The sequence below is a fragment of the Canis lupus genome, chromosome 18, assembly GCF_011100685.1.
Source record: "Canis lupus familiaris isolate Mischka breed German Shepherd chromosome 18, alternate assembly UU_Cfam_GSD_1.0, whole genome shotgun sequence".
Classification (NCBI taxonomy): Eukaryota; Metazoa; Chordata; class Mammalia; order Carnivora; family Canidae; genus Canis; species Canis lupus.
Genome location: NC_049239.1, coordinates 43,928,831 through 43,942,564, shown reverse-complemented (window position 1 = coordinate 43,942,564; position 13,734 = coordinate 43,928,831). Strand labels below are relative to the sequence as shown.

The 13,734-nt window shown below is 60.7% G+C and overlaps 2 protein-coding genes across 4 annotated transcripts; both read right to left on the bottom strand.

Annotated features, from left to right (window-relative positions):
* Window positions 1-2: 2 nt before the first annotated feature.
* On the bottom strand, window positions 3-1,507 carry C18H11orf94 (chromosome 18 C11orf94 homolog). Its single transcript, XM_038563487.1, has 3 exons — window positions 626-1,507; window positions 315-388; window positions 3-159 (listed from the first exon to the last, which is right to left on the bottom strand). Exons 1-3 carry the CDS (start codon window positions 727-729, stop codon window positions 38-40), a joined length of 300 nt encoding a protein of 99 aa, XP_038419415.1. The 5' UTR covers window positions 730-1,507; the 3' UTR covers window positions 3-37.
* Window positions 1,508-3,419: 1,912 nt separating this feature from the next.
* PEX16 (peroxisomal biogenesis factor 16) lies at window positions 3,420-10,568 on the bottom strand. Of its 3 annotated transcripts, none has more exons than XM_038563484.1 (11): window positions 9,471-10,568; window positions 9,235-9,270; window positions 8,474-8,550; window positions 7,992-8,125; window positions 7,766-7,866; window positions 6,924-7,004; window positions 6,686-6,838; window positions 6,512-6,591; window positions 6,262-6,381; window positions 4,220-4,284; window positions 3,420-3,690 (listed from the first exon to the last, which is right to left on the bottom strand). In XM_038563484.1, the coding sequence occupies exons 1-11, from the start codon at window positions 9,580-9,582 to the stop codon at window positions 3,435-3,437; spliced, it is 1,215 nt and encodes a 404-aa protein (XP_038419412.1). In that variant the 5' UTR covers window positions 9,583-10,568; the 3' UTR covers window positions 3,420-3,434. The 3 variants fall into 3 exon arrangements, with proteins under 3 accessions (XP_038419412.1, XP_038419413.1, XP_038419414.1); XM_038563485.1 differs by having other exon boundaries at window positions 6,512-6,588; XM_038563486.1 differs by having other exon boundaries at window positions 3,505-3,690; window positions 6,512-6,584; window positions 9,471-10,565.
* Window positions 10,569-13,734: the final 3,166 nt, after the last annotated feature.

Genomic DNA, 13,734 nt, shown 5'->3' with positions numbered 1-13,734 from the left:
CCTTTGCTGCACAGAATAGCTTTATAAGGGGCTCCCGTCACAGGTGTGCGTCGTAGTAATACTCAGCCATGTCTGGCCCGTCCCGCTTGCGCTGCTGGGCCCGGGAGAGGAGGGGGCGAGGGCCTCGTGGCCAGGGGTGCTTGGGTCGAACCCCATAGTCTAGGGAGAGAAGAGGGTGTGGGTGGCTGGGGGAATCGGCCGAGGTCACCCCAGAACGGTGCCGTTTGGGATGACAAGACCCCGGGGCTGGTCGTGGGCGCCCTCCCCTAGGGCACGTGTCCCCATCAGGGCCCCGGGCAGGGCTGAGATCCTACCATCCACCAGGCCGGAAAGTGGCTGCGAGAGTTCCAGAGGGGCTGAGAATTCTTCAGGAACAGATTGCTGAGGCCTGTGGGAGATGTTGGGGTGCTCAGCCCTGGCTCTGGAGGCCACTACCACCTCCCTGTGAAGGCTCAGGGTGGGGGACTGGTGAGCCTCGACACCCAGGATCGTGGTGCCAGCCAGCCCCCCTCTGCGGGGAGGGGAGCGGGAGGCAGCACAACAGAGCCCCCCACCTGCCAGGCCCCAGCCCCTGGGGGCCCCTGACCCTCGGCCCCCCCCCTCCCTCCCGCCCTCCCGGAGTTACCTCAGTGGCTGGGGGTGGAGGAGTGCAGCTGCCAGGATGAGGTAGAGGAGGAAGAGGCTCAGCCCGGCCCTGGGGTACAGAGCCCCCAGCATGGTGAGAACCATCTCCTACCCGGGTCCCTGTCCCGGGCTTCTGCAGCCCCTCCCCCCCCAAGGATGGAACTGCTGCCAACCCCCAGGGCCACCTCACAAAGGCCGCTGGTTCCAGGGCTCGGTGGCAGCGCCAGCCCCGCGGCTAGGCCCGAAACCTCCAGGCGGGGTTTGGTTTGGTTTGATTTTATTGACCCCGTCGGCCAACAGGTGCCAAACCACATCTGGCTCTAGTGTCCTTGCCCAAGGACTAAGGGCACAGACCTTTGGAGTCTGATCTCAGTTCTCATCCCAACCTTGCCTCTTGCGAGGTGGACGTGTCACAGTTGTGCGCCCCCGTTTTCTCGTCTATGTGAGGTAAGGTACACACGTGCGGGCCCGAGGTGTGGCCCACAGGGGAGGTCACACGGAGAGCCCCAACCATTCCCACTCTGCCGCTCGCCCCTGCCCATCCTGCTGCCACCACCGTCTCTCCTGGGTGACGCCGGGGGCGTCCTGCCAGCCGAAGGGCCCAGAGCAGGCCATGGGCCCACTCGGAGATGCCGCTGTGGGGGGAGCCTAAGAGACTTCCCCACTGTTCCCCGACCTTCCAGCAGCCTGGCCCCGGGGCTCCACAGGCCCTGCCACCACCCCCGAGGCTGGACAGAGCGATCTGGAATTAGGTGGCAAAGCCTGCAACTTGCTGCCTGGAGTGGAAGCTTCCCGAGGTTGGGACTGGTTTTGTTCACCGCGGGAGCCCCAGCCACTCCTGGTGGATGCTCAATATTTGTCGAATGAATAAACGATAGCATGGAGACAGTCTCGTCTCAGGCTGAGGCAAAGCTGTGGGGCCCTGCCTTTGATTCCTGCCCAGCCGGGTTCGGGCCACATGGGCCAGCTCACGTCAGGAGCCGGGGCCTTCACACACCCCCCAGGCCCCATCCACACACACCTATGGAATCCGAGCCTGAGGGCCGAGCAGGGCTCTGCTTCGGAAACCCCGTGGCTCCGAAGACCGCAGACCTCCCGGGTCCGGCCCAGTCCTGTCACCGCCAAGGTGCCCGAGGCCCAGAGGGGCCTCCCTGGCTCCTGTCCTCAGGAACCCCGAGGCTCACGAGCGCTGGCATCTCTTTCACTGCAGACTGTGCCTCTGAGATGCCACCGTCTCCCTCCCTCTCTCCACGACCAGTCCCGGGACCTGCCAGGGTTCCACCTCCACCCTGTCACACTCCCCCTGCCATGGCCTTCAGCAGGCTCCATCCTCTGTTAGGGCCCCTGCCCGCCCGCCGCTGCTCAGCTTCTGGCAAGGTCCGCCACAGCCCCGGCACCAGGCCGCTGGGAGGAGGTTGAAAGGGCCCCTTCTCCCTGCCCTCTGGAGGCAGGTCTGTTTCTCGCCAGGCCTGCGATGCCCCCGTCATGCCCCCGTCGGATTTGGCCCATGGCCTCCCGCCTCACCCCTCCTGCCCCTGCCGCGGCCCCCACTGCTGTGACATCACGTGCCCGCTGTGCTGCACACAACCTCCCCTCCCCGCCCAACGCGGATGCAGGGTGGACGCAGGGTCACCCGTTGGAAAGCCTCTTGACCGGAGGCCTCCCGGCCGGCGCGCCCTCCGCGGGTGTCAGCTAGGCAGCCAGCACCCCTGCTGGCCCACCTCTGCCCGGACTCCCGCAGGTACACGCTTCAAGCTATTGCCCACACCCCGGCGCTTATGTGTCCCCCGATCTGGGCGAGAGCCCGACAGCAAGGAGGCCTGCTTCCTCCTCGCCGCATGCGCAGCACCAGGCCCAGCGCCCGCTACAGGGCAGGTGCCCAGCGAGTCACTGCGCTCAATGGAAGGTCAGGCCTCAAGCTGTGAGCACTGGAAGGCTTGTCCCTTCACCTTCCGGCCCAGGAGCTGGGTGAGCCTTCCCCAGAGGTACCTGAGGGGAGCAGAGGGAGGTGGCACCCCCTCCCAGGGCTCCCTGCAGGGTGTCAGAGGACGTGAGGCAGGGCAGAGGCTGGTGCAGATGGAGCCCTCAGAACTGAAGGGCCGCTCACCGGGCTAGAGACTCTAGCAGGAGAGTAGGGTCTGTCCAGAGGGCAAAGGGGACGGGGCGGAGGCTGAGGAAGGTGATAGTCCGGGCGGAAGGGCTGGGCTGCAGCTGCTCTGCCTGGGCCCTTGCACCCTCCCCAGCAGCGTGTGTGGCTCCAGGAGATGTGGCCACCGGGAAGCTGGCCGAGACCCCAGCTCATAAGCCCTGAACCTGCACCCGCTTCTCCCCAGAGCCTCTTGGGCTCCCGGACCCTCCAAGCCCACCCCCAGCATTGGCCCCAGGGCTGGCTGGTGCCTGATCTCCTCTGCTCAGGGAGAAGACCTCTTGCTGTCAAGTGAGGGCTCAGGGCTTGCCGTGTCCCCGAGCCACACCGGGCCCACCTTTCACCAGGCTCCACCCAGAGAGGCTGGCCTGCAGCCACCACCTAGGGCGGCGGGATCCACAGGGTCCTGGAGAAAGGGGCAGAGGCTCTGGCCAGAGGACAACAGGCAGCTGTCGCCCACTGCCCATTCGGCCTTGTCTTTTGTCACCAGGGACCGGTGAGAGGAGCTGAGTTTACGTCTGTAGCTTCCCACGTTTGATGAGGCTAAATCCCACGTTTCTGTGGCCAGAGGAGTCCAGGTCCCAGTCTTGATAGAGGCTTCTCGGCCCAGGGACAAGTGCGAGCAGTAGCGGCTCCATCACCCGAGGGTGAAAAGTCGAGGTTGTCAGGGGGGTGCTCTGCTGGCCAGGCGGGGTGCTGGGAGCCCTGGGCGGCGGGCATGGAGAGGCCACATGCTCGGGCGCTGCCAGTCAGTTTTATTAGGGCAAAGGGGCCCCGGGGAACTGAACGGCCCAGGCACCCCCTGCCCACAGCAGCAGAACGTGCCGCCCTGCCCCTCCCTGCACCCACTCCCGGGATGTGTCAGCCCCAACTGTAGAAATAAATCTTCTGCCAGGTGGGCAAGTAATCCATGAGCGGCCCTGCAATGAAAGAGTTCGGGGCTGAGGGCCAGACTCCAATCTGACTCTGCTCTACCAAAGGCCCTTCTGAGCCACAGCTGCCCAGTACAGCTGCTCACATCTGCCCAGCCAGAAGCCCAAGTGACTGCCCCGCCTGGCCGCCCCTAGGGAGGCGCCATGGGTAGCAACCTCGGTCTCCCTTTGCAAAGACCTCCTCTGCTGAGGTAAGAGCTCCAAACGCCTGGTGGGCTCCAGCTCTGCCAGAGAATCCCCAGAGAAGCCAGGAGTGTACAGCTCCAGGATCCCGGCGCAGGGCAAAGGCTGACAGCCCAGGGTGTCCCAAGACAGGACACCCTCTTCCAGCCACCCCTGAGGCTCTATGGCTCAGGCCTGGGGCCTGCCCAGAAGCTGTCACCCACCCAACCTGACATCTGGGCTCCCTCTCCTGATGGTGTTAAGAATCAAGTTTCAAGGAGATAAAACAGAAGACCCGGGGCCACTCAAAAGATTCATGATTTTCGGTAACCGTCACACCCTATCCCATACTCACTTGCGACCACGCCAATGCCCGGGACGTGGTCTGTCAGCAGCTGGAGCAGGAAGAGGATCCTTGCCCTGCAGAGAGAAGATAAACAGGGAGCAGGCTGAGTAGGGTGGCCTGGGTGCCTGCAGACCTTGGTACAAGAGGAGGAGAGCTCTGGGCCACAGGCCCGGGCCGCCCACAGCTCAGCTTTGGGCAGGTGGCTTACTCACGGCACCCCAGACCCTCCTCCCACTGCTCTCCCCCTGAGTCAACATGCTCCACGTGCGGGACAATCCCAGCACAGGGTCGATGAGGGCCCCGAGGGAAGGACAGTCAGAAGAGCCGAGCCACCCTGAAAGCTCACAAGTCAATGTTGAGTGACCAGGTCGCAGGGGAGCAGTCTGAGGGGGGCACCCTCAGCGGAAGGGGCAGGCCCAAGGCCCTATTTGTTTCAGAGACAGGGCTTTCCCCCGGGAGAACGTGGGTAAGACAATGGCGTTCGGGATCGTAACGAGAGAAGCAATGGTTAGATTGAGCATTTGTTAAGTGTTTCTGCATTAAGTGCTACTGTAGGATGAGGTCAGTTAAGACCTCCAAAAACCCAATGAGGTGGGCACTCTCATGTCCTCATTTTACAGATGAGGGACAGTATGGTTCAACCACTTGCCCAAGGTCACACGACAGGCGGGCAGCCCAGCTCCAGAGACATACTCGGTCTCCAACAGTAAGGAAAGGGGGCTTCCTGTCCTCTGGGGGGGACCAGGAATTTCTCTTGACAGGTTTCTAGAACTTTCTCAGTCTGGGTCACTGCTGTAAGGGTGCTAGGCTGCTCAGGTCGGCAGGTGCGCATGCCCCACTAGAGGCCTGCTGCCTGCAGAGCCATCTCTGCATGTACTGTTGCCTCAAAATGCCTCAGTTCCAAGATCCTGGGGCTACACTTCCTCTGCAAAATGCAGGCTGTCTGTGGGGAGAGGTCATATGGTCCCTGTATGTCTCTGGAATATTCCTTTAGCGCTAGGAATAGGATTTGGCTTCAGTACCTTGTGAGCTTGCACTTATCTGAAAAATAAGAATTGCTAGGCCAGGCTTATTTTCACCAATGTGGTGTAAACCTATTTCCTACTGCCTCAAAAACAAAGCAAATCAAACCAAAGCAAAACAGAGGTCATGTGGTCTTAATATTAAATTGTAATTCTAGGAACGCCTGGGTGGCTCAGTGGTTGAGGATCTGCCTTTGGCTCAGGTCGTGATCCTGCAGTCTCGGGATTGAGTCCCACATCGGGCTCCCCGCAGGGAGCCTGCTTCTCCCACTGCCTATGTCTCTGCCTCTCTCTCTGTGGCTCTCATGAATAAATCAATAAAATGTTTTTTAAAAAATCTTCAAAAATAAAGTATAAATAAATAAATGTATGTATGTATGTAATTCCAGTTACTATTCTTCTAGCAGAGGACTAGTTAAGACAGAGATGGAGGGGGTTCCAGGAGCCCCCAGTCTATCTCATGGCCCCTGGCATTGTCCAGAGGGACCCCTCCTCAGATCTGTCTGCCCTCAGGCAGTCACCTGGCAGGCCTTGGGGAACTTGCCCCCAAGTCCCCCTTACTTGCTACCAGTAGGCCCTCTGTGTCTGGCTGAAGCTGGAAGCTCTGGACCCTCGAAGGTGACAGAGCAGGTGCTGGGCATGGTAGGGACAGGCCAAGGGAGAGCACAGACGTGGCACCTGGCTCTGCCACTGGCTGGCTGGGTGGCTCTGTTTAAACTTCCCTGAACCTCGAGGGCCTCCTCTGTGAAGTGGGGATCCGGACTACCTCACAGGAAGAAAGTCCGCACCCGCCACCATCCTGGTAGCCCTGCCCTCTGTGAGCTGATGCTGCTTAACTCCTGCATGTATGTGCCCACGGCCTGCCAGCTCTGGGGCAGGGCTGGGCCAGGCCAGGGAAATGGTTACACCCAGGACAGCACACAGTGGGTGCTCAGTGCCCAAGGATGGAGGAAGTTGGGAGGAAGGGAAGGCATGCACAGGGGCTGGAGCCGAGAGTGGGCCTCGCCACTTGTAGGGGCCTGTCCTCACTCGGAGAAGCGGTCGTAGAATGGGGAGCGCAGCAGGTAGTAGAGTAGCAGGATGGTCCGGCGCCGTAGCTCCAGCCGCTCCCTCCGGGTCAAGCCCTTCCTGTCGCTCAGAAGGCTCAGGCTGGAGGCCGGAAGGGGCACCAGTCAGGGCTAGCAATGGGGGCCCGGTCTGCTCAGGTGCCCCCCTTGCACAGGCCTGCAGCACGAAGCCCGGCAGAAGGAGTGCACTCCCCGGGCAGACCCAGGCTCACCTGGTCACATCCACGACGCCGGACAGGAGCCAGGGTGTCCACGACCGCTGACCCCACAGGCCCAGACTGAGCACTGACGGCCAAGGTGTCAAGGATGTCTCCAGCACGTGGCCCACCCGCCCGCCCCACTCCTGGCCCGCCCTGTAGTGCCAGGCAGCCGCAGGCAGAGGATACGGTGCAGCAGGGGCCGGGCAATATACAAGGACTCGGCGATGGTCTCCTGCAGCCCCAGTGGGGTGGGGGGAACATTCAGCTCCTCACGCTGTTGCTGCTGTCGTCCCTCCCGCTGCTGGGGGGCTCCCCAGTGCCTCGTGTGCAGGGAGGGAGCTAGAACACAAAGGCAGCTGATGAGCAGTCAGGCCGCGGCTGACCTCAGCACTGAGGTGCCCAGGCCACTACATCCTACACTTACTATTCTGGAGGGTTCGTACCACTCGATTTGACCGCTTCCCCACGTATGACTGCTCCTGGCTGCCACTGCTCTGGTCACCATCTAAGAGCAAGGACAGAGATTCTGTCAAAGGGACATATTTCCAGCAGAACCTGCAGAGAACCTGCATGCAGAGAATGCTCACAGGCTAAGGGGAGAATGGAAGGACATGGAAAAGCCTGCACTAAGGTGGCAGCTGAGGTGCTCTGGTCAGCACTCCCCCTGGCCTGGGCAAAGCCCAGCATCACCCAAGGCAGGGGAGCTGCCCCAAACCCAGGCTTCCCAGGGACTGGAGTGAGGCCAGGAAGGCCCAGCCCAACCATAACTGTGTGGACCACAGCACCAGAAGGGCCAGGTCTTCTCAGTCCCCTGCTTGCAATATGACCAGGTAGAGAAACAAAGAACGGTCCCCACTGAAGGCCAGAAGCGCCAGGCCCGGTGGCCAATTGGTGAGGAGTCCAAAGCCCTGAAGGGACAGATATGTCAAGTACCCTGCCTCATGCAACTCTTGAAATACAGAACGAGTCCCAAAGACATGGTTGGCAAGACCTCTGTGTCCTATTCATGCTTTGCCCCCTATTCCTGCCACCCACAAAAAGGAATGAGGACTCTGGTGCCAGTAGTTCTGAGTCCAAGTTCTGATTTTGCCCCTCGCCTAATTTTTCTTTTTTTTTCTCTGTACGTTACAGGGTGATGAGAGCAAACTGAGCTGATAGGGACAGATGTGCTCCATAAACAGACAATACGCCACTCCTGCTGGCCCGCTCTGAACCCACAAATTAGTTCCATGTCCCAGGCCACCCCAGAGTATAGAAGCAGCTTACCTGGGGACTGTGCCTGGGTCTCCCTGTCCAGCGGAACGATGGGGGGTGAGGTCTGGAGGCCAGCCTTGAACCAGATCAGCAGGAACATCCGCAGGACAGCCCTGGGTGGGGAGTGCAGGGGAGGCAGCTAGCCCCAGGGGGTCAGGGGTGCTCTTGTGAACCCCATATGAACTGCTGGTCCCGAGACACCCCCACCCAGGACCTGCCCTCCTCGGTCCCGACATACTTGGCCAGCTGGATGAGGGCGATGACGAGCCAGCGGCCCACTTCACCCCACACCTTGGCGGCCCCCATCTCCATGAACACCTCCACGCACTCCAGCACACTCAGCCATGTCAGCAGCTTCTGCTGGGACAGAGGCTGCAAGGACCCCAGGCCCAGAGGTCAGGGTTCGGGGGTGGGGGGCTGCCCCAGGCCCTCCCCCCTAGGAAGCCTGACAGGAGGAGTGGATTTTCCCCTACAACTATAAGTGCAGGCCTGAGTTCTCCAGGTGGGACCTGCTACTCCAGGTCTCTGAAACTCAGTCTCTTCATCTGAGGGGCACTGACAACTCGCTCCTTCACCTAACGAGATGGCTTGAAACTCAGACGGACGGAGGCACGTCTCACGCTCTGAGACCACAGCCCATGCTACATACGTGGGCTGCTGGTTACTCCTTCACTCTTAGTCCCTGTGCTTCCCGCCCGCAGCTCCCGATGGAATTCTCACCACAGGTAACTTTTTCCGAAGCTCTTTCCGCAGGATGCCATCGTTGAGCAGCACGAGCAGGTTAGAGGCAGAGTACACTGAGGGGGACGGTGTGGCCTTGAAGGGCTGGTTCTGCAGCCTCGACACCCTCCCCCTCTCCCCAGGGCCGCAGGGATCGCCTGTCACTTGCTTTACTCCGCCCGCCGCAGACTGTGTGGAAACCAACCTGCCTCCCCACCCACCCCCTCCGAGCTCCACACTCCCCAGGAGGATCTCGTGTGGGTGGCTGGAACAAGAAAGGATGGTTTGATCTCGGTGACAAAGCAGCTGCCGCCCTGCTGTTGGGCACCGGTCACCTGGCGGCTCCATCTCTCCCTTCACTACCTCCAGGGCTCCCTGGGCAAACACTCCTGAGGCAGTTACAGTGTGGGGCTCCTTGAATGTGAGAAATCCGAGTTGGAATCCTGGCTCCGGGATCATCAGTAGCTGTCCCCTAACCTCACCGAACTTCTGTCCCCTCAACCGGACACTGAAGACAGTAACAGAACCTACCTCATAGGACTATAGGGAGGATTAACCGGGCAAAGGCAGGAGAGGTACTTGGCCAGCTGCCCGACCAGTCAAGGCCCCCAGATTGGTCTCCCGACCATGGGGACACGGAGGGCCCAAGACAGTGGCCGCTGGGCCTTGTCCGATTCAGTCACAGCACAGGACGATCGAACGGAAAACCTAGGACTGCGACCCCGGCGGTCGCCCCCCGCCCAGCCCAGGGCCCCGCTCACCCAGCTCCGACAGCTCGTGCGAATCGGCGAAGCGACCTGGGGGAAGGCACACGAGGGGGCGGTGAGCATTTGCCTCAGCCTGCGGCTTCGGGCCCCGACGGCCCCTCCCTATGCCCTACGGGAACCTGCAAGGTAGTTCTCAAGCACAGCGGTCACTACCCCGACTCTGAAGGGAAGGGGCCGGCGGGGTCAGGGGTCAGAGCCCCGAAGGGGTGGGGCAAAGGTCGGGCTAGCACCTGCCAGCAGGTAACTGAGGCCCCGCACTGCCGTCTCCAGCTGGGCCGTGGCGGCCGGGTGACGAGTCACGTACTCCTGGTAGCGGAGGCTCAGAAGCCGCAGTTTCTCCATCCTGCCCTCGGGACCGACAGACACACGGACCGACTGTACGACGGGCTGCAGCACCCTGCTTCCTGCGCCCTCCTTCCTGCTTCCGGTCCTAGGCCCGCCTCACCGTTGCTCAACTTCCGAGGGCCAGAAGGGTGGTGACGTGAAGGGCCATTGAGCCACCCTTCACCCCACATCTTAGATCACCTCCCACCGGGGTAGCGCTTAGCAACTGCGGGCCTGATCCCGCCCTCCTTGCTCCTTCAGGTCATTGGCTGACACGCTCTCCGCCCCCCACCCTCCCGGCGCTGCTGGAACCGGGCTTTTCCGCCTTCCGGGTGGGCTGCTCTTGCGCCTGCGCAGTTAGCAGTTCCAGGCCGCTCCCGCGGTAGTCTGAGCAGTTCATGCCAGAGCAGGGACCAGGACCCTGGAGTCTCTCCAATGGAACGCCGAGAGGCTCGAACGGGAGGGCCGGATTTTAAAGGGCCGGGAGGCAGCTCGCTAAAGGAACCTCGATCAGACTTGGGGAGGCGCGAGGAGGGTCTTGGCAGGAGCCCGTTTGGCCAGTTGCCTCGTCTCCCGTCCCCCACCAGAGGGAGTGCTGGGGAAACTGAGGCAAGGAAGAGTCCAGGCTTCCACGCAGTCTCGATCCCCTGGTCAGCACTGTTAGTGCAGGGCTTCGGCCACAGCTCCCGCATGGACTGTGCGGACGTGCACTCCCATCTTCCCGGAATAAACTCCGTTTCGGGCTTCCGCTCTTAGCCGAGGGGTGACCTGGTCGAGTGTTTCCCTTCTCTGGGTCTCGAGTTTTCCCATCTGTAAAATGGTTTGAGGGGAGGCTTGGTCCTCGAAGTCGGCCTCAATCTCAAAGCGCTTTTCGGCCCACGGGTGCACCTCCCGGTCCTCAGCTGCTCCCCAAGGGACGGGGGGGAGACTCCTGGGAATCTTCCCAAACCGGGCGGCCTCCCTAGAAGGGGCTGTGGCGGGAGAGGAGCGGCGGGAGGTAGGGAGCTGACGCTCCGGTGAGGCCGCCCCTGATTGGCTGTGCGCAAAGGGGCGGGGCCTGGGTGGGGTCGCGGGGCTGAGCCCGCGGGGACGTGGCCCTCGGGGCCTTGGTACCCTGAAAGTAGTAGTACATTATTTTGCCCAATTCTCTCTACGGGTCATCATCTGCAGGTGAAGGGGAAAGAGCTGCTTACGAACGAATCTTGGTCTAGCCTGACCACAGAATCTAGGCGGTTTTAAGCAACGCACCTTGCTAGAAAGCCACAGCCCCTCCTTGCACTCCCCCTCCCTCCCCCTCCTCTCCAGCTTAGTTTTCTTCTATATTGGGAGGGGAATCCTAGCTGCCCTCCTCACTCATGCCAAGCACTATGACCCAGGGGGTTGTGTCCCGGGGCCTCAGGAGAGGCTAAAGGTCTTGGAGAACACAGGAGGTGGTGGCGGGCAACATCGTTTCTCACCACCTCGTGGGTGCCAGGCCCACTCCTACACCACTCCTGGCAACGTTGCCAGCTAGGTATGCACTCTTTCTCACAGATGGGGAATAAGAGGCCCAAGTAGTTGAAAGGACTTGTCCCAGGTCACATAGCATGGCACTGGCCAAGTGGACCACAATGTGTGTCTCCCACAGCAGTGCCCTCTCTCCTACTGCCCACAGCCCAGCAAGGGCAGTGACACATTGAGGCTACTTGGTCCTGAGTCGAGTTAGCAGCTGGGGTTAAAGACCAGGACTCAGCACATTCCATGTGAGGCTTTCTCCTTTCCTCCTTATACCCCCACCATCTTTTTTTTTTTTTAAAGATTTTATTTATTTATTCATGAGAGACACAAGGCGAGAGAGAGGCGGAGACACAGGCAGAGGGAGAAGTAGGCTCCATGCAGGGAGCCCGACGTGGGACTCGATTCCGGGTCTCCAGGATCAGGCCTTGGGCTGAAGGCGGCGCTAAACAGCCGAGCCACCCGGGCTGCCCTGTACCCCATCTTAATGAACATGTTCCCAAACCTCACCAGGGGGCACTCCTCCAGTCCTTCATTCTGCAGCCTCTGCAGCAATGGAGAGAGTGAGGACTGGGAGTATGAGGTTTCTTTGACATTCCCAGGGCTGATGGTCCCATGGTTCTGGGGAGAAAATGTGTGTAGGACAGAGCAGCAGCACCCCCCCCCCCACACACACACAGAATGAGGAGCACTAGCATCTGTTTCTCCTCTTCCCTTCAGGACTGGGAGGGGAGCACGGGCCCAGCCAGTTTGGCAGCAGCACAGCTGCCTGAATTTCCTCCCCAGATCTCAGGCCTGATTAGGTCCCAGAAACAAAGAGTGGCCGTGTGTGCAGGAGGCACCCAGGGCAGCCCCTCCCTGCCGGGTCCCTGCCTGGAATTGATCACCTGGCTGGGCTAGAACGGCCTCTGGGCAAGTTGGGCCAGAACTTCCCTCCTTCAGTCCGCCCTGAGCCACAGAAGAAGAGAGCTAGACCAGCCGGGATGAGGGAACTGAGACCCAGAGACCCAGAGAGGGGGCCTGACTGGGCTCAAGTCACACAGCAAAGTCCTGGACAAAGCTGGGTCAAACCAGGTCTCCGTCCTAGAAGACCAGCACCCTTTCATGTGCCCACACCTGTCTCCCACTCCCCCTGCTCCAGAATAACCTCTGGAGGACCTACACCAAGCATCTCAGCAGGGAACTGCCCCTGAGTGGTAAGGTTAAGCCAGGGGTGGGGCCGGCATTGTGAGTAGCTACAGCAAGTTCTGTGGCCCGCCCCCCCCCCCCAGCTCCTGTCTCTATTCCTTTTTTTTTTTAATATTTTTTATTTATTTATTTATGATAGTCACACAGAGAGAGAGAGAGAGAGAGAGAGAGAGGCAGAGGGAGAAGCAGGCTCCATGCACCGGGAGCCTGACGTGGGATTCGATCCCGGGTCTCCAGGATCGCGCCCTGGGCCAAAGGCAGGCGCCAAACCGCTGCGCCACCCAGGGATCCCCCGGCTCCTGTCTCTACCCTCTTCCTCACCTTCCTTACACCACCCCCGTCCCCCGTCTCTGTTGAGAGTCTTGGGGAGGTAATCATTCCCACCCCCCACTCCAGCTCCAGGCTAGAGGTGAGGGTCAAGGGGGCTGGAAGCTCAAAGCTCCAGAGGCCAGGAGGGCCCCTGCATCCCCTCATCTCCTCTTAATTCCCAGATGTTCAGGGAGCCACCATTGGTCTCCATGGCAACCACTACCCCTGGCCTCCAAAACTGGACCTTCCTGGAAACCCCCATCTCCCTGAGAAAGGCATCCCGGCATCTTGGAGGAGGAGGCTTGAGGGGTCTCATGCTGGACTGCTTCCCACAGCTGCTTTGGGGGTTAGGGTCTCTCAGACCCTCGCTTTTTACAAAAAAATTTTTAAAAGATTTTCTTTATTTGAGAGAGAGATTGAGAGCACAAGCAGGGGGAGCAGCAGAGGGAGAGGGAGAAGCAGAGTCCCTGCTGGGCAGGGAGCTGGACGAAGGGCTCCGTCCCCCCATCCCGGGACCCTGAGATCCCGATCTGAGCTGCAAGTAGACACCGACCGAGCCACCCAGGCGCCCCTGGCCCTCACTTTTTATAGGTGAAGTTGGGCTAAAGGGACCCGGGTCACCGAGAGACCTCTTGCGACTCGGCCACTTGCAGCACATACTTCCCGCTTGGTGCTGCTGGACCCTGGGGGGGCTCTGGGGCCTAGGGCAGCGCAAGATGGACAAGGCTCCAGTCCCATGAGCAGCCTTCCCGAGAGGGAGACCTGCTACACACAAGTCCACAAGGTGGACTTCAGAGGACTGCTAGGAATAAAATAAACCAAGAGATATGGAAGGAGGAGCTGGCCTTGTGAGATTCTGGAAGAATCCAGGCAGAAGGAACATCCAGGGCAAGTCCAGGCCCAGGAAGGCTTTCCAGAAGAGCAACTGGACACTTTGCCTTCAGGGAAGGGGCCTGGGGGAAGGGGTGGGTGTTCTAACAGGTCCCTTCTTGGGAGGGGACTGAGACTTGAGGCTTCTCAAAGCTCAGCTCCGGGCCTGGCTCAGTGTGTGCTCGGTCAACCGTGACTGTCGTTGTTCCGGGCCAGAGCGCCCACCTCTCCCTCCAGCGCCGAGGCCAGGCTGCGGCCTGCTGTGGGGTGCGAGGTGGGGCACGGTTAGAAATACAGCCCCGGCACCAG

Excerpts from the sequence above, each read along its gene's own strand:
- C18H11orf94 (XM_038563487.1), bottom strand. The coding sequence starts at position 729 with ATGGTTCTCACCATGCTGGGGGCTCTGTACCCCAGGGCCGGGCTGAGC. Across the intron at positions 389-625 it reads CTCCACCCCCAGCCACTGAG|GCCTCAGCAATCTGTTCCTG; the intron begins GTAACTCCGGGA and ends CATCTCCCACAG. Across the intron at positions 160-314 it reads ACTTTCCGGCCTGGTGGATG|ACTATGGGGTTCGACCCAAG; the intron begins GTAGGATCTCAG and ends TTCTCTCCCTAG.
- PEX16 (XM_038563484.1), bottom strand. The coding sequence starts at position 9,582 with ATGGAGAAACTGCGGCTTCTGAGCCTCCGCTACCAGGAGTACGTGACT. Across the intron at positions 8,551-9,234 it reads GCACGAGCTGTCGGAGCTGG|TGTACTCTGCCTCTAACCTG; the intron begins GTGAGCGGGGCC and ends CGTCCCCCTCAG. Across the intron at positions 8,126-8,473 it reads TTCGGAAAAAGTTACCTGTG|CCTCTGTCCCAGCAGAAGCT; the intron begins GTGAGAATTCCA and ends GGGTCCTTGCAG.